The 27344-nt window shown below is 43.8% G+C and overlaps 1 protein-coding gene across 3 annotated transcripts in view; it reads right to left on the bottom strand.

The window, feature by feature from the left end:
- Positions 1–2328: 2328 nt before the first annotated feature.
- The window catches only part of LOC126106776 (uncharacterized), a 64924-nt gene continuing 39908 nt past the window's right edge, over positions 2329–27344 (bottom strand). For all 3 annotated transcript variants that reach the window (XM_049913154.1, XM_049913153.1, XM_049913152.1), the window contains exon 2: positions 2329–4385. In XM_049913154.1, the coding sequence (XP_049769111.1) occupies positions 3848–4378 (531 nt within the window). In that variant the 5' untranslated portion in view covers positions 4379–4385 and the 3' untranslated portion in view covers positions 2329–3847. The remainder of the gene's footprint in view (positions 4386–27344) is intronic.

The following is a 27344-nucleotide window of genomic DNA, read 5'->3' as shown; positions in this document are numbered from 1 at the left end:
CCTAAAAAAAACTGAGTTTTTGTATGTGTGTGCTAAGCATTGTGAAAATATCTCAAATAATAAAGTTATTGTAGAGCTGTGAAATCGCTTCAATCATTTGTAATAACCCTGTACTTCTGCGAGGCAGCGTTCACGTCACACTTATCCGTTACCTCCGGTTTATAGCGCCAACGATAACCGCAGGCACATGTTACTGGTAGGTGGCGTTGTGCCGCGTTATCAATGTTGGCATTGAAACCGCGGGCCAACATAGTTCAAATGCTATGTCGTTTCAGCAGAACATACTAATGTACATGTCCTGTAAATATGAGTGTCATGTCTCCAATCGCTCAAGGTATGTTGTTTTTCTTCTGAACATTAATGTACTTTCCTTATGCATCTGGTTTCGTCCCTGAGGTAGGCCCTTTCGGTTAATTTTCGATACAATGGAGACAGACGTATACAATGTTTAACAGCTACACTGTTTGGGAAATTTTTAATTTTGCAATTGTTCCTTCTTGGGCAAAAATTGCCTTCATTTTACAGAGTGATCGGAAATCCGTCCCTACATTTTGGAAAAGAGCCAAAGTCCGTACGCATAGGAACATGTCCCTACGGTTGGCACATATACCGGCAATAACAGTGATGTTAGGCGATAACATAGCAATCAACAACAATAATTTAACAATAGAGAAACGATCGAATGTTTCTGCTCAAAAGTGAATGCGCCGGACTATGTCAACTGTTTTCATTCGGTTCAAAAGAGCGAATATTCAACCAATAGGTGATATTGCAACTGAATGAATCGACTCTCTCAGTTGTTCAGATCGCTATCACAAGGCATGTTGTCGCATTCTAACTTTGGTCCACTGTACGTATCTTACCTTAAATGCATCCATATGCATCCACCTATAGCGAGTTAAAGCAGTGATTGCGTTATTTATAGTGATAGTCCACTACAGATGTTAGTATCCAGCTCAGGATCTGTGATATTCCCTGCACAGTCCAGTGGGCTTTCCCATTGCTTTGAAATTTCAGTTTTCATTCCATACACATCCATTATTTTTCCTTCAGGACCTGTAGAGTCTGCATGGTTTTAATTAACTGACAGCCATTCACTAGCTTAGAGGCATTACGCTTGATCACAGTGTTATAGGTCCATATTCTACATAAGTGTCAAACCATGCAATCTTGATATTTTCAAGATTCCATCTCCAGTAGGAGCATTTCGTATCCATTGTCCAGTGTAGTTTCACTATGGTACTTCAAAATCGATAGCCCTTTCACCTCTGTATCAAGGAATTTTGTACTGTACCTTCCATTTATGTTTGTCTGTTTTATGATATTAAATAGTTCCAGAGTGCAGCCATGTCAGGGGTAAGTGATTTCTGTGTTGGAGCAGTGTTCAATTGCACCTCGCATGTAAGTAGTAAGTGTGCGAGTTAATTCAGTAGTGCCATCTGGAAATTCGCTGTTTATCAGTGATTTCACAAGCTTTGAAAATCTCCAGACACCTGAAAACATATTGCAACTGCTTTTTGTCAGGTGATTGCCTGTGATATCTATCAAACAGCACAATAGCCAACATCAAATCCAGCGTGTACTTTTGCTTTATTTAGTTAGAATTATTGGTTACACAATTTCGAAACAGTTTCCAGTTCATTGGCATCGCAATGCACACCACCTCCTTCGAAAATGCACAGTTTCAACAGACTACCATACAGAAAGTATTTACCAAAGCGGCACTGCACGAAAATGGCGAAATTCGCTCCGTCCATCCATAGAAACTTATTTTTGTGACACTGTTATTGCCTCGATTGCCGACCCAATACCTTTGTTAACTGTTTTCCATTATTTAATGTATCTTAAGTCAAGAATATCTGCAGTGAAACAGGTCTCTTATCACGTTTCTTAAAGAAGGGTTTAACAACGGCATATTTCAGTATCTCTGGAAAACTGCATTGAGTTAGTGATACACTGCATATTTCGGATAAAACTGGGCTTATTATATGGGTGTAAAACTAAAGTATTGTATTAGAAACATCATCGAAACCATGAAATCTTATTTTCTAAAGAATCTATAGCTTTCTTAATTTCAGAAGGAGAAGCTGATTATACATCTATTCGATTTTATGAAGGTTACTTATCAACTGGTATGGTGTTTCGTGGTCGCATCGAATTTTGTAAAAGTAACGTGGATGATGGCCTACAGAAATAGCGACTTGTTCGCCCCCCCCCCCCCCCCAAAACAAACGAAGACAAAAGGACAGAGAGAGAGAGAGAGAGAGAGAGAGAGAGAGAGAGAGAGAGAGAGAGAATATAAATAAAAGTTACATTTATCTGATACTGATAAAAATATATATTACATAGCAGCACTAAAAATATTTCATGACAGGGTATGATTTCAAGTTTTCGAGTTTCACAACATGTACTGTGGAAAAATGTCTTGAAAATAATGAAATATAAAACTGTCCAAGACACTGCCAACATTTGTTTAACAAAAAGTTCTAGTTAGGAACACAAGAAGGCTATTTCTGGCTCTCTGTCATGTAGTAGTAATAACTTTTGTCTACTAAATGTGGGTATTGCTTCACACGACAACACTAGAGTTTACTAAAGATACCTGTAAGAGCAAAGTTAGGTAATCTTTAAAAACATTGTTGCATATTCATATGATACTTGAAGTAATGGATAAACACACTCAAAACAATTTCAGTTTAGTATAAGACAAAAATTTCCACATTGGTGTGCATCCTGTATCAGTGTCCTGCACTGGATTACGCTCTACACAATTGAAATGCTAAACTGTATCTTCTGTATGTTCGTTTTAGTACTGGGTGCGCTGAGTTAATTTGTATTTTTCTTTCTTGGCACAGGTCCTCAGATGTTCTCTAATTTCATTACAACGGAAATGAAATTACGTATATTATGTGCGTTACGAGAGAGTAGAAGGATAACACCAGAAAAAGCAATGAGCTTGTGCAGTCGTCTCGAAGTATTTTTCGTTCAGTCTAACATTATAAAATGTTGGACGTGTTCATACAGTATTTACCATGTTAGAAATAATTTTTCTATATAACGACAATAGGGCATAGCGTGCATGGTTTCAGTTTACTGGGATGTTTTCTGCTGCAGGCTGCATTTCATGATGCATGAAGAATTCGGTTTTATTCAGCTTTACTCAAGTAATGATTCAGTTTCTAAAAATTGAGATGATGCATTTTGTGTAGAGGCAGCAGGAAGCAATGCCCTCCCCAGTTTCTACTTATGAAATTTCTGTTAGACCCACTTTGTAATAAAATCAGGTGGTGGTGCTGGTCGTCGTCGTCAGCCTGCTGTTGAGTTTTGAGATCAGGTACTGCAGAACGTTGGACAGCTGGCTGGAGCTGTTTACTTTTGAGGTCAGATGCTGTCGTAAATGTGGAACTCCAGTGTGGAGTTTAGCACCTGGCAGCTGCCAGTCTTTGGGAACTGTCTGACGGCTATTGATAGCCTGTTGTTGGGTTTTTGGGTCCAGAGACAGTGAAAGACTTTGAACCCCTGGACTGAACTGATGGATTCCGAGGTCACGCACTGGGGAAGACTGAACTCCTCTACAGTGGCTGCCATCAGCAACCTGACCCGGCAGTCCTTGTAAGCCTTACGTAGAGTTTTGAGATCAGACACTGGAAGACGAACCGCTGGATGAAGCTGTTGGTTTCTGGGGGTCACACACCATGGAAGACATGGAATTCCTGTATGGAACTGAGCCCCTGGACAGGGGCCACCCTCAGAGGCCCGATTATGCAGTCCTTGATGGCCTGCTGCAGGGTTTTGGGATCAGACTCTGGAAGACAAACCACTGGATGGAGCGGTCGGTTTCTGGGGGTCACGTACTGTGGAAGACGTGGAACTCCTGTATGGAGCTGAGCGCCTGGGCGGCCGCCGCCCTCAGCGGCCTGGTCTGGCGGTCCTCGGCGGCCTGCTGCTCCAGCGCGTGCCCGGCGATCTCTGCCGAGTTTACGGTCAACACCAGGCCGCCCTGCAGCACCTCGTTGAGGATGTGGTGCACCTGGTCCGCGTGGTACACGAAGTCCAGCTCACACGCCAGACCGAAGCAGCGGTCGACGGCGTCCACGAACTCCTGGATGAGGTCCACCGTGGCGAGCGGCGACTCGGCGCCGTCGGCCACGAAGACGACGAACAGGTCTGCGTAGCGGCGGTAGACGGCCGTGGAGTCGGGGCCCACCAGGTCGCTGACGTCGAAGAAGCTGCAGTTGTGCTTCTGGCGCGCGGCGAGGCGCGAGTGGAGGCCCCGAGTGAGCCGCTGCTGCGACTGGGGCTCGGCCGGCCGCGGGTCGTAGAACTTGCTCAGCCGCACCTTCCCGGCCACGTTCACCACCAGCACCAGCTTGATCATGGCGCACCTGGAACCCGAAATGGCGATGCCATTTGGATCTAATTGTATGTTTGTGTCTATTGCCAGAAATGGGAAAATTCACGAAAGACCATATGGGGACCAGGTTTCCCAGAAAAGGGCTGGCTTATGACACTCTTTCCGTGAGCTGGCACTGTCTAAAAGAAAACAATGCTTACGTTGTACATACTACTTCCAATAAATAAGTCTCTACTACTACTACCCTTCCAGCACCGTAAAGAATAGTATAGACCACATACCAAGACCAATCAATAGGAGGTAACTTGAGGTGGTAATTTGGATGGAGGTAAGGTGAAAGGGTGACAAAAGAATTGAGAAAAAGGAAAGAAAAGGGAGAAGAAAAAAGGGGAAAAGGAAAGTGAGTCTACAGAGTCGTCTACAGAGTCGTCTACAGAGTCGTCTACAGAGTCGTCTACAGAGTCGTCTACAGAGTCGTCTACAGAGTCGTCTACAGAGTCGTCTACAGAGTCGTCTACAGAGTCGTCTACAGAGTCGTCTACAGAGTCGTCTACAGAGTCGTCTACAGAGTCGTCTACAGAGTCGTCTACAGAGTCGTCTACAGAGTCGTCTACAGAGTCGTCTACAGAGTCGTCTACAGAGTCGTCTACAGAGTCGTCTACAGAGTCGTCTACAGAGTCGTCTACAGAGTCGTCTACAGAGTCGTCTACAGAGTCGTCTACAGAGTCGTCTACAGAGTCGTCTACAGAGTCGTCTACAGAGTCGTCTACAGAGTCGTCTACAGAGTCGTCTACAGAGTCGTCTACAGAGTCGTCTACAGAGTCGTCTACAGAGTCGTCTACAGAGTCGTCTACAGAGTCGTCTACAGAGTCGTCTACAGAGTCGTCTACAGAGTCGTCTACAGAGTCGTCTACAGAGTCGTCTACAGAGTCGTCTACAGAGTCGTCTACAGAGTCGTCTACAGAGTCGTCTACAGAGTCGTCTACAGAGTCGTCTACAGAGTCGTCTACAGAGTCGTCTACAGAGTCGTCTACAGAGTCGTCTACAGAGTCGTCTACAGAGTCGTCTACAGAGTCGTCTACAGAGTCGTCTACAGAGTCGTCTACAGAGTCGTCTACAGAGTCGTCTACAGAGTCGTCTACAGAGTCGTCTACAGAGTCGTCTACAGAGTCGTCTACAGAGTCGTCTACAGAGTCGTCTACAGAGTCGTCTACAGAGTCGTCTACAGAGTCGTCTACAGAGTCGTCTACAGAGTCGTCTACAGAGTCGTCTACAGAGTCGTCTACAGAGTCGTCTACAGAGTCGTCTACAGAGTCGTCTACAGAGTCGTCTACAGAGTCGTCTACAGAGTCGTCTACAGAGTCGTCTACAGAGTCGTCTACAGAGTCGTCTACAGAGTCGTCTACAGAGTCGTCTACAGAGTCGTCTACAGAGTCGTCTACAGAGTCGTCTACAGAGTCGTCTACAGAGTCGTCTACAGAGTCGTCTACAGAGTCGTCTACAGAGTCGTCTACAGAGTCGTCTACAGAGTCGTCTACAGAGTCGTCTACAGAGTCGTCTACAGAGTCGTCTACAGAGTCGTCTACAGAGTCGTCTACAGAGTCGTCTACAGAGTCTACAAAGAAAAAGTAAAGAAAATAAAGTAAATAAAGAAAATAAAGAGAGGAAAGAAAGGAAATAAAATAAAAGGAGAGGAAAGGAAATAAGTAAATAAATAATAAATAAATAAAGAAGACGAAGAAAAATCGAAGAAAACGAAAACTCTGTAATGACAGTATAAAAGAAATGACAAAAACGACAAACTAGAAGGAAGGTATGAAGAGAAATGTAAATGACGGAAAGAAGAAAACGAAAACAGGAAGTTATAAATGAAGGTGAGACGGAAGGAACAATACAGCAATGAGATGAGTATTAGTGTTTCACTTCTAGGAGGCGCTGACTTCGTTACAGACGAACTACAAGCTAGTATTGGCAAAATGATCGAAGGTAAATGGTTATAAAAAGTACGGGAAATAAACGCATTAGATCTGCTTCAACAGGAATGCCCGAACATTTCGATTCAGTGGAAACAGGTGTGGGAACAGGCAACCAGAGGATTATTGTAGCTGTGTTGATTACTGGTCCCCAACAGAAGGCTACGTATGACATGTGCGAAAGCGTTTCTGCTTACAAGTTCAAAAAGAAAATGTTGATCAAGTACCCGCGCGGCCTGCCGTGAACATTTAACTTTCTGGACAACTTGCAGTTTCTGTGGCACAAATTTTCGAATATTGTGTGTCACCTGCTAGTAAACTATTCATGGAAGATAGCAAGAGCTGAGAAAGACTAACCGTGTGTCATTAACAAAGCTAATGCGAAATCAAAGCTGGATAGCAGATTCAGACAAAACACTATAGTTTCTGGCAAAATCTGAAACAGGTCTAAACAAAACTAGCACACTTTGTGAGAAGCAATAAATTTCATAGGTGTTACCTGCTCAGTTGACGCAAACCCTGCTTTGGTATTACCTGAAATTATTCAGTGGATTAATGTTGCCAATCTTGATGTTCTTTGTCGTGGTAGCTCCGAAATGGTTGTTAAAATGAAAGATAGGAAATATTGAAACTCCTGTCTTTTCCACCAAATATGACATTCTTCAGGTTTTGAGTTGTACTTATCGCAAGTTTACTGTGGACAGAGCAGCACAGTATTGATTCCACATGCATTGCTCCAAAATTCATTTCATATGAAAATATTAACTTCCCTAGGAACCTGCACAGGCATCACTCACCACCTCAACCTGTAGCGTCGTCATGAACTAAGTTTCGATATCTGGTGACGTTCCCCACGAAGTCTCATTGCCTAGAGTTCCCGGAGTTTGATATGCGCCTCTCTTGAAAGCGAGTCCACTTTTTCAAAAGTTTTAGTAATTTACTGGTCAGGTCAGAGGTAGAAGAACTATGTGTAGACACTAAGCCACAAGCCAATTACCTTGGGCCGACTGAGATGTCTAATTTCCTTTTGACACAGAAGATGGATATAAACAGAAAATATGTGCAACCAGTCATCGAAATTAAACAGTAACCTTGCAATAAAGCACAAAGCATTAACTTGTCATTCCATTATTTGCTGATCGGCTTTGGTGTCTGGTGACTTAAGGTGGGTGTCAATTCTCTCTATTCATTGCCGTATAGTATTTTGAGTCCAACAACGTGAGAAGTACCTACACCTGAAGTTCTGCACAGATCGGGGGGATATCTGCAGATTTTCAGGGTATGTAAAAAACACAAATCAAACTCTAGGGAGAGCATTCTTGACATCAAAACATTACAAAAAATTCATATGAGCTCGAGTCCAAAAATCCTTCGTCAGGGACGTTTGAAAGGAATTCCTTTTAGTGAGTTCTGGTTGTGTAATTTACCTCAAAAGTGCCTATATGAACTGACCTTTTAGTTTACAGTTGGTCATGTTTCGTTTTGCCTGATTGTGTTTGTACTGTTACAGGGTAACTTTCATCACGTCACAGTTATGATGTCAATGTCTCAAATGACGGACATGCACTACATGTACGGCCTGATGCGAGAATGTGGACGCAGCACGTCAATGTTATGTTGATCTGAACGTAATCTCGACAGACAGCTACTTGTGCAAGAACGTTTGCGCCAGAGGCGCTCATTTGAGAAGAGTTGCAGATGGTGTGAGGCCCACGAGATGGATCAACGCCCGAATTTTTAGGACCAGTACGAGGAGAACTGCGAGGAGGGAAGGCGCCAACCACAGCATGATTGAAACATTCTGTATGACAACCTGTATGCGTATCATATTAAACGGGTGTAGGTGTTAAATGAGGCAGACTTTCAGCCAAGAATAACATTCAGACAACACGTGTTAGGGAATGTGCTGCGTTCCTGCAGTTCTTGCACGTACCGCGTCGTTATAATTACAGTGCAGTTACACACAGAGGCACAGTGTGGGCTGTAATTATCGTACGGCAGCGAAGCGAAACAAGATACGCATGCTAATGCGTTAATGCGGAACCCACTTACGTTAGAGAACATTAGTTCCAGTTGCGGCCACCTGGTGCTGTACACTGTGGTGTGGTGTGTCAAATACCTTAATTCCTGTAGGTACAGCAATAATTATTGTTGCTGATGTAAAGTATGCTCGTTGTGGTCAGCGCGTACCCTAGGATGCACTAACACACAGTCTGGAGTCCAGCAGAATGAGGAACTACCCCAACAAATCATGCAAATTGATTCAAAACAAGGATACCGTCGTGCAACGGAATACGTCTTATTTAAATTAATATTAATAGTGGTGGTCCAGTTAAGCATAATAAAAATTACTACTGCACTACTCGCATAGACAATATGATGGACCTTTCAGCTATGGATGGAACTAAATGGACCCTATAGCAAATAGATTTATTGGCTTTGAACGTGGAAGCTACCAACTGGTGTCTTAGAAGGAGCCATTAACAATCTGACAAGGGTAACCTTGACACAGGTGACTACGGAGGACGAAACGCACACACTGCCAGTGACTGCATAAATTTTTAATTAGATGTAGAACGTACACGGAAAGATAGACTGCCAAAATCGCAACGAGCTGGATGCGTGACTAACATGGAACACTCTGAGTGCCCGGTCGCAGATTCAGTCTTTGGTAAAGCTCATTTGAAAGTGTTAACATCTGTGACAGGAAAAATATTATCTGCTGACTGCTGATGTGTGTCAGGAGGGCGACACAAAATAAGTGTCCGGGAGGTCCAGAGATTGGGTTGTATGCACTACACTTCACAAAAGATATGTTGTCGACACTCAAGAAATGTTCGAAACAAACCATTAACTTGCACGATGAATACCGAATGAAAAACGGCGCGCCATAGTGATCACAAAGATTCGCACCATCAAGATCGAAGGCTAATTTCTTGGAAGTTACGAACTGAGCAGGCCGTTCAGGTAGGTATCCACATCTAAGGAGTGCATATAGAATCATATGGGCGTAATGGGGTGATGAGAACATCGAATGTCATGGCGCGTAACTTCATGCAAAACAATTCTTTTCTTTGGTCATCAGTCTACTGACTGGTTTGATGCGGCCCGCCACGAATTCCTTTCCTGTGCTAACCTCTTCATCTCAGAGTAGCACTTGCAACTTACGTCCTCAATTATTTACTTGACGTATTCCAATCTCTGTCTTCCTCTGCAGTTTTTGCCCTCTACAGCTCCCTCTAGTACCATGGAAGTCATTCCCTCATGTCTTAGCAGATGTCCTATCATCCTGTCCCTTCTCCTTATCAGTGTTTTCCACATATTCCTTTCCTCTCCGATTCTGCGTAGAACCTCCTCATTCCTTACCTTATCAGTCCACCTAATTTTCAACATTCGTCTATAGCACCACATCTCAAATGCTCCGATTCTCTTCTGTTCCGGTTTTCCCACAGTCCATGTTTCACTACCACACAATGCTGTACTCCAGACGTACATCCTCAGAAATTCCTTCCTCAAATTAAGGCCGGTATTTGATATTAGTAGACTCCTCTTGGCCAGAAATGCCTTTTTTGCCATAGCGAGTCTGCTTTTGATGTCCTCCTTGCTCCGTCCGTCATTGGTTATTTTACTGCCTAGGTAGCAGAATTCCTTAACTTCATTGACTTCGTGACCATCAATCCTGATGTTAAGTTTCTCGCTGTTCTCATTTCTACTACCTCTCATTACCTTCGTCTTTCTCAGATTTACTCTCAAACCATACTGTGTACTCATTAGACTGTTCATTCCGTTCAGCAGATCATTTAATTCTTCTTCACTTTCACTCAGGATAGCAATGTCAGCGAATCGTATCAATGATATCCATTCACTTGTATTTTAATTCCACTCCTGAACCTTTCTTTTATTTCCATCATTGCTTCCTCGATGTACAGATTGAAGAGGCGAAAAGCTACAGTCTTGTCTTACACCCTTCTTAATACGAACACTTCGTTCTTGATCGTCCACTCTTATTATTCCCTCTTGGTTGTTGTACATATTGTATATGACTCGTCTCTCCCTATAGCTTACCCCTACTTTTTTCAGAATCTCAGCTTGCACCATTTTATATTGTCGAACGATTTTTCCAGGTCGACAAATCCTATGAAAGTGTCTTGATTTTTCTTTAGCCTTGCTTCCATTATTAGCCGTAACGTCAGAATTGCCTCTCTCGTCCCTTTACTTTTCCTAAAGCCAAACTGATCGTCACCTAGAGCATTGTCAATTTTCTTTTCCATTCTTCTGTATATTATTCTTGTAAGCAGCTTCGATGCATGAGCTGTAAAGCTGTGCGAAAGTCAGATGGTATATCGCCAGACTCATATTCTGCACACCAACGTGAATAGTCGTTTTGTTGCCACTTCCCCCAGTGATTTTAGAAATTCTGATGGAATGTTATCTATCCCTTCTGCCTTATTTGACCGTAAGTCCAAATTCCGATTGTAATACTGGATCCCCTATCTCTTCTAAATCGACTCCTGTTTCTTCTTCTATCACATCAGACAAATCTTCACCCACATAGAGGCTTTCAATGTATTCTTTCCACCTATCTGCTCTCTCCTCTGCATTTAACAGTGGAATTCCCGTTGCACTCTTAATGTTACCACCGTTGCTTTTAATGTCACCAAAGGTTGATTTGACTTTCCTGTATGCTGAGTGTGCCCTTCCGACAATCATATCTTTTTCGATGTCTTCACATTTTTCCTGCAGCCATTTCGTCTTAGCTTCCCTGCACTTCCTATTTATTTTATTCCTCAGCGACTTGTATTTCTGTATTCCTGATTTTCCCGGAACATATTTGTACTTCCTCCTTTCATCAATCAACTGCAGTATTTCTTCTGTTAGCCATGGTTTCTTCACAGCTACCTTCTTTGTACCTATGTTTTCCTTCCCAAGTTCTGTGATGGCCCTTTTTAGAGATGTCCATTCCTCTTCAACTGTACTGCCTACTGCGCTATTCCTTATTGCTGTATCTATAGCGTTAGAGAACTTCAAACGTATCTCGTCATTCCTTACTACTTCCGTACCCACTTCTTTGCGTATTGATTCTTCCTGACTAATGTCTTGAACTTCAGCCTACTCTTCATCACTACTATATTGTGATCTGAGTCTATATCTGCTCCTGGGTACGCCTTACAATCCAGTACCTGATTTCGGAATCTCTGTCTGACCATGATGTAATCTAATTGAAATCTTCCCATATCTCCCGGCCTTTTCCAAGTATACCTCCTCTTCTTGTGATTCTTGAACAGAGTATCCGCTATTACTAGCTGAAACTTGTTACAGAACTCAATTAGTCTTTCTCCTCTTTCATTCCTTGTCCCAAGCCCATATTCTCCTGTAACCTTTTCTTCTACTCCTTCCCCTGCAACTGCATTCCAGTCGCCCATGACTATTAGATTTTCGTCCCCCTTTACATACTGCATTACCCTTTCAATATCCTCATACACTTTCTATCATCTGTTCATCTTCAGCTTGCGACGTCGGTATGTATACCTGAACTATCGTTGTCGGAGTTGGTCTGATGTCGATTCTGATTAGAACAACCCAGTCACTGAACTGTTCACAGTAACACACCCTCTGCCCTACCTTCCTATTCATAACGAATCCTACACCTGTTATACCATTTTCTGCTGCTGTTGATATTACCCGATACTCATCTGATCAGAAATCCTTGCCTTCCTTCCATTTCACTTCACTGACCCCTACTATATCTAGATTGAGCATTTGCATTTCCCTTTTCAGATTTTCTAGTTTCCCTACCACGTTCAACCTTCTGACATTCCACGCCCCGACTCGTAGAACGTTATCCTTTCGTTGATTATTCAATCTTTTTCTCGTGGTAACCTCCCCCTTGGCAGTCCCCTCCCGGAGATCTGAATGGGGGACTATTCCGGAATATTTTTCCAATGGAGAGATCATCATGACACGCCTTCAATTACAGGCCACATGTCCTGTGGATACACGTTACGTGTCTTTAATGCAGTGGTTTCCATTGCCTTCTGCATCCGCATGTCGTTGATCATTGCTGATTCTCCCGCCTTTAGGGGCAATTTCCCACCCCTAGAACAAGAGAGTGCCCTGAACCTCTCTCCGCTCCTCCGCCCTCTTTGACAAGGCCGTTGCCAGAATGAGACTGACATCTTATGCCGGAAGTCTTCGGCCGCCAATGCTGATTATTTATCAAAATTTAGGCAATGGCGGGGATCGAACCCGAGACCGAAAACGTTTTGATTATGAATCAAAGACGCTACACATCGTGGAGCTTATCTGAAACTTTTTTGCAGTGTACACATGGTGTGTCGTGGGGCGATCACTCTGTTTTTAAAATAATTGAAAAGCCACGATCGCCTCAATCGTTTATTAGATGACCGGTTTCAGCACTGTGAAGGTGCCATCATCAGATCTGAAACGTGGATTAACATTTATAAAACCATATGGACATGGCACATGAGGCAGACCATCTGATAAAGTCATTGTCACAACTAATAAAAAATAATAAAAACTGCTCTTTCCACAAAATATAAAACTGAAGTCACCAGATAAAGTCTTCAGAGCCACCGCCAAGTGCAGAAAAAACATCCACTGGCAGTGCTAATCGATTTGAAATTAAAGAGCAGTGAGTGGCCTCTACGACTTCTTGATCAAGGGATCTTGCTTATCAATTCCTGAAAGATGTTCGTTGAGAGTTTCAACGAGAAATTGCGACGTTACAACTGTGTGTGATGGTACGACATCCTCGCTGTCATTTCACAAGCCATAACGTGAGTGAACTGTACAACCATCGAGAAGGGAGACCGTGCGCTGTTAGGGAAACTGTTTTATACGGACGGCAGCAGTTACAGTGCTGAATTGAGAGAGAATCGCCGATTGAAACGTCTTGAGCAGAGGACCGATGTCATTAAATGGTTTGGAGATGGTGATAATGAAATTCGAAAACAAGGTGAGCTCAGCGTGGCGCGTCCTATCCTAAAGGAAGTCATTGGCGAGGTTTCTGTTGCTGTAACTGACCATGCAGCATGTGCCCTGGGTAGTGCAATGTCACTAGAAATATCCATCCCACCGTCAACAGCAAGGAACGTTTTGCCGCCTGTTTCACACTGGTACCTGTACAATTGCAACTGGAACCTCATGATCAGCAGCAACATTCTGAATTTGCTCGTCTATTTCTGGCACGGAATGAAGTTGATGACATGTGGCTATTGAGTGAAGGGGCACATTTAAACTACAGGTTGCATTGAATACACACAACTGCCGAATATGGATGCTGTTCAACTGCGTGTTATACACCGTCGTATGTGACTGATTGGTGTCGATTCACAATCACCGTTATTTTCGATCCGTTTTTTCTTGAAGCGAATACTCCCAGAGTATCATGACATCTACGTATTATCGAGACCTTGCCCAGCATTTGATTCCTGCATCGGCACAGCGCATCTATGTGGAAAGCACTATTTTCATGCAAGATGGGAGGCGACACCCCCTGTCGCTCCCCCATTGAAAGATCTGCTTGATGCAACCTTCCACCTTCATGTTATCTCCAGATTTTTCCAGATGCACCGTCCTGCAAGATCGCCTGAGCTGATCCATGAGAGATTTGGCTCTGGGGATATCCAGAAGAATTCATTTATCAGGGACACATTCGGTCTTTATCCGATCTGAAGACCGGTATACAACAAACACTTTTCTCAGATTCCACTGGAATGCTGCGAGCAACTGTCGATTGGGTCGTTTTATGGACGGAACATTTCGTCGATGTCTAGTGCTCATAATGAACACGTTGTGTAAGTGGTAGGTAATAAAATCAGCATTATGCCTTTCTCACTTGTTTGTCCTTTTCAGCCCATATCCCATTCCTAATTCACTATATATGGAAATATTTCTATAACCTTTACCGTATTTACATCGCCAGATTTGCACCAGTTGATCAAAATTGGAAATATTTTTTCCCTAGCGTAAATCGGTGCTGCATTAACGCATTAGCGTATCTACCACGTTCCCCTTCCATACTATAATTACAGACCACACTGGACCTCTGTTAGGTACTTTTACTTTAATTACGACTACCTGGTACCTCGTCACCGATAAGACTGGCATTTCATCTTACGGGTCTTTCAGTGATCATCGTAACGTCTACGCTTATGAAAATCCTTACAATGATGTGTGAAAAGTTATGGAATAGCTAGATATACAGATGGTGGTAGTATCACCTACCCAAGGTATAAAAGGGAAGTACTTTGGCAGAGCTGCGTTTGCATTCACGAGATTCATGTGAGTTTCCAAAGTGTTATGGCCACACGGCGCGAATTAACAGCTGGAGGTAGACGCATACGACACTCAGTTTCGGAAATCGTCGTCTTCTTCTTCTTCTTCTTCTTCTTCTTCTTCTTCTTCTTCAGTCCTGAGACTGGTTTTGTGGTGTCACCGCCAGACACCACACTTGCTAGGTGGTAGCCTTTAAATCGGCCGAGGCCCGCTAGTATACGACGGACCCGCGTGTCGCCAATGTCAGTGATTGCAGACCGAGCGCCGCCACACGACAGGTCTAGAGACACTTCCTAGCACTCGCCCCAGTTGTACAGCCGACGTTGCTAGCCATGGTTCACTGAGAATTACGCTCTCATTTGCAGAGACGATAGTTAACATAGCCTTCAGCTACAGTTGCTACGACCTAGCAAGGCGCCGTATTCAATTGCTATAATACTTCTGTATCATCAAGAGCAATGTTCTACAAATGTGGATTAAAGTTAAGTATTCCAGAAGCTACGTACTTTTCTTTATAGCGTTCATTACGTATCCTGTTTCAGACCTCACGCCCGCCTGCTTGAGTTTAACGCGTGCATTTCGGCCTTCTCTAGCTATACAACAGGTTTGATGCAGCTCTCCATGCTACTCTATCCTGTGCAAGCTCCTTCATCTCCCAGTACCTACTGCAACCCACATCCTTCTGAATCTGCTTAGTGTATTCATCTCTTGGTCTCCCTCTATGATTTTTACCCTCCACGCTGCCCTCCAATGCTAAATTTCTGATCCCTTGATGCCTCAGAACATGTCCTACTAACCGGCCCTTCTTTTTGTCAAGTTGTGCCACATACTCCTCTTCTCCCCAATTCTATTCAATACTTCATTATTAGTTATGTGATTTACCCATCTAATCTTCAGCATTCTTCTGTAGCACCACATTTCGAAAGCTTCTATTCTCTTCTTGTCCAAAATATTTATCGTCCATCTTTCACTTCCATACATGGCTACGCTCCATACAAATACTTTCAGAAACGACTTCCTGACACTTAAATCTGAACTCGATGTCAACAAATTCCTCTTTTTCAGAAACGCTTTCCTTGCCATTGCCAGTCTACATTTTATATCCTCTCTACTTCGACCATCATCGGTTATTTTACTCCCTAAATGGCAAAACTCCTTTACTACTTTAAGTGTCTCATTTCCTAATTTAATTCCCTCAGCATCACCTGACTTAATTCGATTACATTCCATTATCCTTGTTTTCCTTTTGTTGATGTTCATCTTATATCTTCCTTTCAAGACACTGTCCATTCCATTCAACTGCTCTTCCAAGTCTTTTGCTGTCTCTGACAGAATTACAATGTCATCGGCGAACCTCAAAGTTTTTATTTCTTCTCCATGGATTTTCATTCCTACTCCGAATTTTTCCTTTTGTCTCCTTTACTGCTTACTCAATATACAGATTGAATAACATCGGGGAGAGGCTATAACCCTGTCTCACTCCCTTCCCAACCACTGCTTCCCTTTCATGCCCCTCAACTCTTATAACTGCCATCTGGTTTCTGTACAAAGTGTAAATAGCCTTTCGCTCCCTGTATTTTACCCCTGCCACCTTTAGAATTTGAAAGAGTATTCCAGTCAACATTGTCAAAAGCTTTCTCTAAGTCCACAAATGCTAGAAACGTAGGTTTGCCTTTCCTTAATCTTTCTTCTAAGATAAGTCGTAAGGTCAGTATTGCCTCACGTGTTCCAATATTTCTACGGAATCCAAACTGATCTTTCCTGAGATCAGCTTCTACCAGTTTTTCCATTCGTCTGTACAGAATTCGCGTTAGTATTTTGCAGTTGTGACTTATTAAACTGATTGTTCGGTAATTTTCACATCTGCCAAGACCTGCTACTTTCTTTGGGATTGGAATTATTATAATCTTCTTGAAGTCTGAGGGTATTTCGCCTGTCTCATACATCTTGCACACCATACGGTAGAGTTTTGTCAGGACTGGCTCTCCCAAGGCCGTCAGTAGATCTAATGGAATGTTGTCTACTCCCGGGGCCTTGTTTCGACTCAGGTCTTTCAGTGCTCTGTCAAACTCTTCACGCAGTATCGTACCTCCCATTTCATCTTTATCTACATCCTCTTCCATTTCCATAATATTGTCCTCAAGTACATCGCCATTGTATAGACCCTCTATATACTCCTTCCACCTTTCTGCTTTCCCTTATTTGCTTAGAACTGGGTTTCCATCTGAGCTCTTGATATTCATACAAGTGGCTCTCTTTTCTCCAAAGGTCTCTAATTTTCCTGTAGGCTTTATCTATCTTACCCCTAGTGAGATAAGCCTCTACATCCTTACATTTATCCTCTAGCCACCCCTGCTTAGCCATTTTGCACTTCCTGTCGATCTCATTTCTGAGACGTTTGTATTCATTTTTGCCTGATTCATTTAGTACACTTTTATATTTTCTCCTCTCATCAATTAAATTCAGTATGTCTTCTGTTACCCAAGGATTTCTACTAGCCCTCGTCTTTTTACCTACTTGATCCTCTGCTGCCTTCACTACTTCATCCCTCAAAGCTACCCATTCTTCTTCTACTGTATTTCTTTCCCCCACTCCTGTCAATTGTTCCCTTATGCTCTCCCTGAAACTCTGTACAACCTCTGGTTCTTTCAGTTTATCCAGGTCCCATCTTAAATTCCCACCTTTTTGCAGTTTCTTCAGTTTTAATCTACAGATCATACCCAACAGATTGTGGCCAGAGTCCACATCTGCCCCTGGAAATGTCTTACAATTTAAAACCTGGTTCCTAAATCTCTGTCTTACCATTATATAATCTGATACCTTCTAGTATCTCCAGGATTCTTCCATGTATACAACCTTCTTTCATGATTCTTGAACCAAGTGTTAGCTATGATTAAGTTATGCTCTGTGCAAAACTCTACCAGGCGGCTTCCTCTTTCATTTCTTAGCCCCAATCCATATTGACCTATGTTTCCTTCTCTCCCTTTTCCTACTCTCGAATTACAGTCACCCATGACTATTAAATTTTCGTCTCCCTTCACTACCTGAATAATTTCTTTTATTTCGTCATACATTTCTTCAATTTGTTCATCATCTGCAGAGCTAGTTGGCGTATAAACTTGTACTACTGTTGTAAGCGTGGGCTTCGTGTCTATCTTGGCCACAATAATGCGTTCACAATGCTGTTTGTAGTAGCTTACCCGCATTCCTATTTTCCTATTCATTATCGTTAGGGAATTCAATATTCCGATATCCATAGCGTCAGAAGTGTGCCGACAATACCAAATTTCAGGCTTTACCTCTCAATAAGGACAGTGCATTGGCCGGCGGCCTTCAATTAACGACCGAGAGCAGCGGCGTTTGTGTATAGTTGTCAGCGGTGACGGAGAAGTAGCTCTCTACGAAGTAATCGCAGAAAACCATGAGGGACATACAACAAACGTATCCGTTAGGACATTGCGGCGAAATTTGGCGCTAATGGGCTGTGGCAGCAGAGGGCCGACGCGAGTGCCTTTGCTAACAGCACGACATCGCTTTCAGCGGCTCTCCTGGGCTCGTGACCGTATCAGTTGGACCCTAGGAAACCGTGGCATGGTCATATGAGCCCAGATTCCAGCTGGTAACAGATGATAGGATTCGATTGTGGCACAGACGCCACGAAGCCACAGAACCAAATTGTCAACAAGGCGCTGCGCAAGCTGACGGTAGCTCCATAATGGTGTGGGCTGTGCTGACATGGAATGGACTGGGTCCTCTGGTCTATTTGGTCAATGACTGGAAACGGTTCTGTTCGGCTGCTTGGGGACCACTTGCAGCCATTCATAAACTTCATGTTCCCAACTACAAATGACGGAATTTTTATGGATGTCAATGCACCCTGTCAGTGGGTCACAATTCCTCGCGATTGGTTTGAGGAACATTCTGGACAGTTCGAGCGAATGATTTGGCCTCGCAGATCACCCATCATGGATCCAATCGAACATTTATGGGACCTAATCAGGAGATCAGTTCATGCGCAAAATCCGATAGGTCCCATCGGATTAAGGAAAGATCAGGAAGGACGTCGACAGGAACCATCCTGACAGAAAGCGATTTAGGGAAATCATAGGAAACGTAAATCAGGATGGCCGGGCGCGGGTTTGAACCGTCGTCCTCCCGAATGCGAGTCCAGTGTGCTAACCTCTGTGACACACTCCCACGATTTAAAGAAACCTGTGACCATTCGTGCTGCCCGTCTCTGTATATGCTGACCATCCCCTGTTAGTTCTATATGGTACAGGTCCCAAACACTTGAGCAGTAGTCTAGAAAAGGTCACACGAGGTATTTGTAAGCTATCTCCTTTTGTGGATCGATCGCACTTCCCAGTATTCTACCAATAAAGTCTACCACCTGCTTTACCCACGACTGAGCCTTTATGATCATTCCATTTTATATCCATATCCATACATTATAGTCTAGGAATACGTTTTTTCGTGTTGTGAAGTGCAACATTTTACGTTTCTGAACATTTAGAGCATGTTGCCAGCCTCTGCAAAGTTAATATGTGACTGAATATTCATGCAGCTTCTTTCAGATAAGACTTCATTATACGAGGTGCATTCAAGTTCTAAGGCCTACGATTTTTTTTCTCCGGACTGGAAAGAGATAGAAACATGCACATTGTTTTAAAATGAGGCCGCGTTCATTGTCAATACGTCCCAGAGATGGCAGCACCGTACGGCAGATGGAATTTTACCACCAGCGGCGAGAATGAGAACTGTTTTAAATACTTAAAATTGCGACGTTTTCCTTACTTGAACAGCGTGCAATCATTCGTTTTCTGAATTTGCTTGGTATGAAACCAATTGAAATTCATCGACAGTTTAAGGAGACATGTGGTGATGGAGTTATGGATGTGTTGAAAGTGCGTTCGTGGGTGCGACAGTTTAATGAAGGCAGAACATCGTGTGACAACAAACCGAAACAACCTCGGGCTCGCACAAGCCGGTCTGACGACATGATCGAGAAAGTGGAGAGAATTGTTTTGAGGGATCGCCGAATGACTGTTGAACAGATCGCCTCCAGAGTTGGCATTTCTGTGGGTTCTGTGCACACAATCCTGCATGACGACCTGAAAATGCGAAAAGTGTCATCCAGGTGGGTGCCACGAATGCTGACGGACGACCACACGGCTGCCCGTGTGGCATGTTGCCAAGCAATGTTGACGCGCAACGACAGCATGAATGGGACTTTCTTTTCGTCGGTTGTGACAATGGATGAGACGTGGATGCCATTTTTCAATCTAGAAACAAAGTGCCAGTCAGCTCAATGGAAGCACACAGATTCACCGCCACCAAAAAAATTTCGGGTAACCGCCAGTGCTGGAAAAATGATGGTATCCATGTTCTGGGACAGCGAGGGCGTAATCCTTACCCATTGCGTTCCAAAGGGCACTACGGTAACAGGTGCGTCCTATGAAAATGTTTTGAAGAGCAAATTCCTTCCTGCACTGCAACAAAAACGTCCGGGAAGGGCTGCGCCTGTGCTGTTTCACCAAGACAACGCACCCGCACATCGAGCTAACGTTACACAACAGTTTCTTCGTGATAACTTTGAAGTGATTCCTCATGCTCCCTACTCACCTGACCTGGCTCCTAGTGACTTTTGGCTTTTTCCAACAACGAAAGACACTCTCCGTGGCCGCACATTCACCAGCCGTGCTGCTATTGCCTCAGCGATTTTCCAGTGGTCAAAACAGACTCCTAAAGAAGCCTTAGCCGCTGCCATGGAATCATGGCGTCAGCGTTGTGAAAAATGTGCACGTCTGCAGGGCGATTACGTCGAGAAGTAACGCCAGTTTCATCAATTCGAGTGAGTGGGTAATTAGAAAAAAAATCGGAGGCCTTAGAACTTGAATGCACCTCGTAGATAACTGTACCATCCGCAAAAAACCTTATTTTACTATTAATATTATCAAATGGTTCAAATGGCTCTGAGCAACATCTGAGGTCATCAGTCCCCTGTAACTTAGAATTACGTAAACTTAACTAACCTAAGGACATCACAGACAGCCATGCCCGAGGCAGGATTCGAACCTGAGACCGTAGCAGTCGCGCGATTCCGGACTGAAGCACCTAGAACCGCTCGGTCACCACGGCCGGCTATTAATATTATCTGCAAGGTCATTAATAAACGGTATGGACAGCAGGGTCACAACACACTTCCCTGGGCGTAACCGAAATTACCTCTACATCTGACAATGACTCTCCATCTAAGATCACTTGCTGTGTGCTCCCTGCCTGCTCACCATCGTTCTCAAACTCAGAATGGCTGCAGTGATAGCTGAAAGCTAAAAGTTTGGCCACAGCATCTGATCGGCTCTGAGACAGCCTCAGAACGACCATCAGCCAAAATATCTGCTGGCTGTGCAGATGCAGACCGAGTGTTCCGTTTCTGAACCCCTACGCTAAGTGCTCCTGTCCTCTGCTACTAAACACGCTCCTGGTACTGCCAGCACCGAGTACTCTTTAGTCACTCGTTGTGGATTTTCCGAGTTCCGTCCAACGCAAAATTGGTAAAACTCATAGCAGTCTCCTTCTTCATAGAAAATCTGCTGTGATTAGCCAATAATACACATTTCACTCAACGATGGTGTAGAAAGCAGATATTCCCTCCCACTAAATTTGGTTTCGTGTTTCCCCTAACGATAGTGGCTGCACGTACGCACTCGCGAGGTTTCATTCCCATTACGAAGCTAATTTTGGTGAGAGAATCGTGTGCTCCCTTACAAAAATTACATATAAATTACTGCTGACCACCTTTGAGTCTAGCAGGTGCCTCTCACTTTGTTTTCCCATCCTCCTGCACAGATCCCTATTTTTTCAGGAAGTGTACTTTCCACTGCGGCCGATAATGTCAGTTTCCATCTCGCCGAGTTCAACCTACGGCCTCCTGCCATGGTCGACGCCGGGACGCCGTGACTGTCACGAAGAGCCCCAGTCTCCCAGGACACACTTGTCAGCGATTCAGACCTTTGGCGGAAGAACAGTTTCACGACTCTCTTACTATTCTACCCCTGTGGCCCTCACGTTCTTGGAAGCAGCCAGTGGACTCAGCTCACAGAAAAGTTGTGTTGTCGCATGGAAATGGAGAAGTGCTAAACAAATATTTTCTTGAGTGAAAAGACACGAAGTGACAAAAGCACGAAATCCAATAAACTAAGAAAACAGCCGTATCTGCGATGCAACGAAATCGTGGAAAATACAATATTCGTTGTTAACACTACTTGTGTTTAAACTGTGATACTATTAATGCTTTCGTTCGAGTCCTTGGAACAATAAGACGCAAACTTGTAAACTAACATGTTATTACGTGGATGGAAAGGTCTGTGATATAATTTCTGTTTGTTATCTCAGAATATAATCATTGTTAGTTAACATAAATGATTTTATTTAATGTTCATATGCGTGCAAACTATATTTTGTCTGAATTATTGCCATTTTCAGTCTAGCAGATTTACGTTAATTGTTAGCAGTCATTGCTGCAACATTCTCTAAATTCATCTAAACATGGGGCTGGCGCCTGGCACCCACATATTCACTAGAAACTGGGTTCGTTAATCAAGGGAAGCAAAATGTGCAAACAATAGGGGCACATATGGTCACAATTTTAAATTATTTCAGATACACTAAGACGCAGCCAGCCGCGTAGGTTAAAGAACGACGCAGCTTATTCTCTTTTACTATTTTCAGCTACTTGTAAATATTTTTTAGGTCATCAGCAGCGGTAATTTCATAATTCACATTTACCCTGAAAATAAGATAACTGACGCTCTTCTTTTTGATCTGCTGTTTAAGAGAATAGTAGTCGTCGTCACGCTTTTATGAATCTAGCCCTATCTATAAGCAAATTGTAATTGTTGTGAGACTTTCGACTTTAACTACATATACTGTTACGTGAAATGGACGTCACTCTCGTAACATTGTTGCATAATCCAACTTACTGGAACTTCGTATGAAACTTGAACTTTCAAAGCAACGATTTAAATAGTAACAACAACCATTCTCCTTTCATATTTTTCATCAAGTTTAGGGAAATTAAAGTGCAACATTTTCCCCCTTAAATAAGTTAGGATTTATTAAAAATTGTCACGTTTCTTTCACCCCACATAGAAATGAAGTACTACTAATTACATTGACAGTCATTGACATCCTGGCGGTCCAATTTCAATAGTCGGTTATTAACCAGGATACGGACTCTGTGATCCGGCAAGCAGTCGAAATTAGACTTAATGACAATAACTTTAACAGAGACAACGGCTATGTACTTAGCAACACTTGGAAGAGTGCACTGGTTAAAGAAAAAAAAAAAACTTCCCGCACTTTACCTCCTGATTCAAGGGATGGCGCTGCAAGCAACGCAGGATAGAAACTAAATCTATGGAAGTAGAGGGCACCACTTCACCACGCGCCATATCGCTGTTGCTATGACGTATTCCAGCCAATCAGGAGCCGTCCTTTGCACATAAAAGTGGGAACCTCGCTAGTTCACGACAGTAAGTTTTAGCCCTGACGACGACCATGGGGGTAGTGGTCGAAAGCTTGGAGTTTTATCCTGAATTGACGCGACATGTACACCGAGAGATTTTTACTCAGTATACGGAGCAGTTTTGCAAAGACTGTCCCATAACACATCTCCCGCCCAAAGCACGCAGAGATTGAAGGCAGAGGAAACTTTATTTCGACTGAGCCATACCTGTCGTTTCCAACGATAAATTTCACAGGCCATTGTTAAGACCTGCGTGGAAACTACCCTGGAACTGACCTTCCCTCAAAACTGAGATCCATAGAACCAGCCAAGATTCCAAAGAAGACATGTGCTGACAGGTCCGAATGTTATCCAGTTATCGTTTTCCAAAGTCCTGTATGTACACTACGTGTTCGAAAGTATCCGTACTTTTTTCATATTAGGTGCTGCCACCTACTGCCAGGTACTACATATCAGCGACCTCAGTAGTCATTAGACATCGTGAGACAGCGGAATGCGGCGCTCCACGGAACTCACGGACTTCTAACTTTGTCAGGTGTTATGGCGTCACTTGTGTCATACTTCTGTACGCGAGATTTCCACATTCCTGAACATCCACTGTTTCCGATGTCATAGTGAAGGGGAAACGAGAAGGGACACGTACAGCACAAAAGCGTACAGGCCGACCTCGCCTGTTGACTGACAGATACCGCCGACAGATGAAGGGGGGCCGTGATGTGTAATAGGCAGACACCTATCCAGACCATCACACAGGAATTCCAAACCGCATCAGAATCCAAGTACTATGACAGTTGGGCGGGAGGTGAGAAAACTTGGATTTCATGATCGAGAAGCTCCTCAGAAGCCACACATCACGCCGGTAAATTCCAAACGGCACCTCGCCTGGTGTAAGGAGCGTAAATATTGGAAGATTGAACAGTTTAAAAACATTGTATGGAGTGACGAATCACGGTACACAATGTGGTGGTCCGATGGCAGGTTGTGGGTAAGGCGAATGCCCTGTGAACGTCATCTGCCAGCGTGTGTAGTGCCAACAGTAAAATTTGGAGGCGGCTGTGTTATGGTGTGGTCGTGTTTTCATGAAGGGGGGTTTAAATGGCTCTGAGCACTATGGGACTCAACTGCTGAGGTCATTAGTCCCCTAGAACTTAGAACTAGTTAAACCTAACTAACCTAAGGACATCACAAACATCCATGCCCGAGGCAGGATTCGAACCTGCGACCGTAGCGGTCTTGCGGTTCCAGACTGCAGCGCCTGTAATCGCACGGCCACTTCGGCCGGCCATGGAGGGGGGCTTACACCCCTTGTTATTCTGCGTGGCACTATCACAGCGCTAGCCTATATCGATGTTTTAAGCATCTTCTTGCTTTCCACTGTTGAAGAGCAATCCGGGGATGGCGATTGCACCTATCAACATGATCGAGTACCTGTTCATAATGCGGCCTGTGGCGGAGTGGTTACGTGACAATAACATCCCTGTAATGGACTGGCCTGCACAGAGTCCTGACTTGAAACCTATAGAACACGTTTGGTATGTTTTGGAACGCCAACTTCGTGCCAGACCTCACCGACAGACGTCGACACCTTTCATCAGTGCAGCACTCCGTGAAAATGGGCTGCCATTCCCCAAGAAACGTTCTAGCACCTGACAAAGTATGCCTGCGAGAGTGAAAGCTGTCATCCAGGCTAAGGGTGGGCCAACATCATACTGAATTCCAGCATTACTGATGGAGTGCACCACGAACTTTTAAGTCATTTTCAGCCAGATATCCGGATACTTTTGATCACATAGAGTGCAATACTGACATAACTTACCTACAGAAGAATTGAAAAATTGGTAGACGCCGACCTCGGGGAAGATCAGTTTGGGACCCGCAGAAATGCAGCAACGAAGCCAGCAATAACGAAACCATGCATAAATATGGAAAGGGAATTAAAGTTCGAGGAGGAGAAATAAGAATTTTGAGGTTTCCCATTGACATTTTAATTCCGTCAGACGACAAAAGGCTTTCAGAGAGCAGTTTAACAAATAGACAAAAATGCATTCTTACGATAAAATTGAAAACTCGCTATCAAAAATTCCCTTATACGGATTATACGTGCAAAAAGCGTTTTTGGTTTTTTACGCGCTCCACCTGTGTTTCAAACTTGTTCGAATCTGTTGAAATTTTGTACGAAGGTAGTCAAATATATGTAATTAATGATCGGCGTGTTGTTTTGTTAAAGCATTATCTGTTGCCACGATATAAGCAACATGGTTCGAAAGACAATAAAAAGCCTATACTGAACCAGTCGTCTCCCGAGACAGCAAAAAATTTACGTCGATGGCTATGTCAAAATTATGGTTGAGTAAAAGAGTTAAAAATGCTATCATAGCACAAAAAACGCGAATACGTCCTTGGCAGAATTAGGGATGCAAAAGAAGCAAACTATCTTTTCGACTTATCTGGCAGCTTCAACGACATTTAAATCAAAACATCTAGACATTCGCTCTTCTGTACGAATTAATCCTACCTCCCACGTGCAGAAAGATCTCTTAACTGCAAAGTGTCGGCACACTTACACTTTGTTATTTATAGGCTGAAATCTCTGATCCTATGCCAGAAACCAGAAGATTCGCCAACCACAGTAAGCAATATAAACTGAAGCGTTAAAGAAACTCGGATAGGCATGCGTATTCAGATACAGAGATATGTAAACAAGCTGAATACCGTGCTGCGGTCGGCAACTCCTATATAAGACAACAAGCGTCTGGTGCAGTTGTTAGTTGCTACAAGGGCATATTATCAAGATTTGATTGAGTTTGGAAGTGTTGTTGAAGTTGGCGCACGAGCGGGACAGCATCTCCGTGGCAGCGAATAATGCGGCTTTCCTCCTACGACCATGTCACGAGTATAACGTGAATATCAGGAATCCGGTAAAACATCAAATCACCGACATCGCTGCGGCCGGAAAAAGATCCTCCAAGAACGAGACTAACGACGACTGAAGAGAATCGTTCAACGTGACAGAAGTGCAACCCTTCCGCAATTTGCTGCAGATTTCAATGCTGGGCCATCAACAAGTGTCAGCGTGCGAACCATTCAACAAAACTTTAAAGTCAGTACCGCCATCAGACTTTTATTTCCAGTGTTACATTTACACGATCATGATTTCGGCTTTAAGTTGCCATTATCAAGTGTTATAATGATATATAGTGCCTAAGATGGCATACTGTCGTATTTAAAATATACATTCAACAAAACATAATCGATACGGGCTTTTGGAGACGATGGTTGACTCGTGTACCCTTAATGACTGTACGACACAAAGCTTTACGCCTCGCCTGGGCCCATCAACACCAACAATGGACTGTTGATGACTGGAAACATGTTGCCTGGTCGGACGAGTCTCGTTTCTCATTGTATCGAGCGGATGGACATGTATGGGTATGGAGACAACCTCATGAATCCATGGACCCTGCATGTTGGCAGGGACTGTTCAAGCTGTTGGAGGCCCTTTAATAGTGGGGGCGTTTGCAGTTGGTGTGATATGGGACCTCTGTGACGTCTAGATACGGCTGAGACAGGTGACACGTACGTAAGCATCTTGTCTCATCACCTGCATCCGTTCATGCCCATTGTCCATTCCGAAGGACTTTAGTACTTCCAGCAGGACAGTGCGACACTCCACATGTCCACAGTAGCTACAGAGTGGCTCCAGGAACACTCATCTGAGTTTAAACACTGCCGCTGGCCACCAAACTCCCCAGACATGAACATTGAGCATATCTGGGATGCCTTGCAACGTGCTGTTCAGAAGAGATCTCCACCCCCTCGCGCTCTTACGGTTTTATGGACAGCCCTGCAGGATTCATGGTGTCAGTTCCCTCCAGCACTACTTCGGACATTAGTTGAGTCCATGTCGCACCGTTCTCGTTGGTTGGTTTTGGGGAAGGAGACCAGACAGCGTGGTCATCGGTCTCATCGGATTAGGGAAGGATGGGGAAGGAAGTCGGCCGTGCCCTTTCAGAGGAACCATCCCGGCATTTGCCTGGAGTGATTTAGGGAAATCCCGGAAAACCTAAATCAGGATGGCCGGACGCGGGATTGAACCGTCGTCCTCCCGAATGCGAGTCCAGTGTCTAACCACTGCGCCACCTCGCTCGGTCGCACCGTTCTGCGGGCTCGGGAGGCCCTATGCGATATTAAG

Source organism: Schistocerca cancellata, chromosome 10, assembly GCF_023864275.1.
Source record: "Schistocerca cancellata isolate TAMUIC-IGC-003103 chromosome 10, iqSchCanc2.1, whole genome shotgun sequence".
Classification (NCBI taxonomy): domain Eukaryota; kingdom Metazoa; phylum Arthropoda; class Insecta; order Orthoptera; family Acrididae; genus Schistocerca; species Schistocerca cancellata.
Note: the sequence above shows the minus strand (reverse complement) of the source record. Positions and strands in the feature narration are given on the sequence as shown.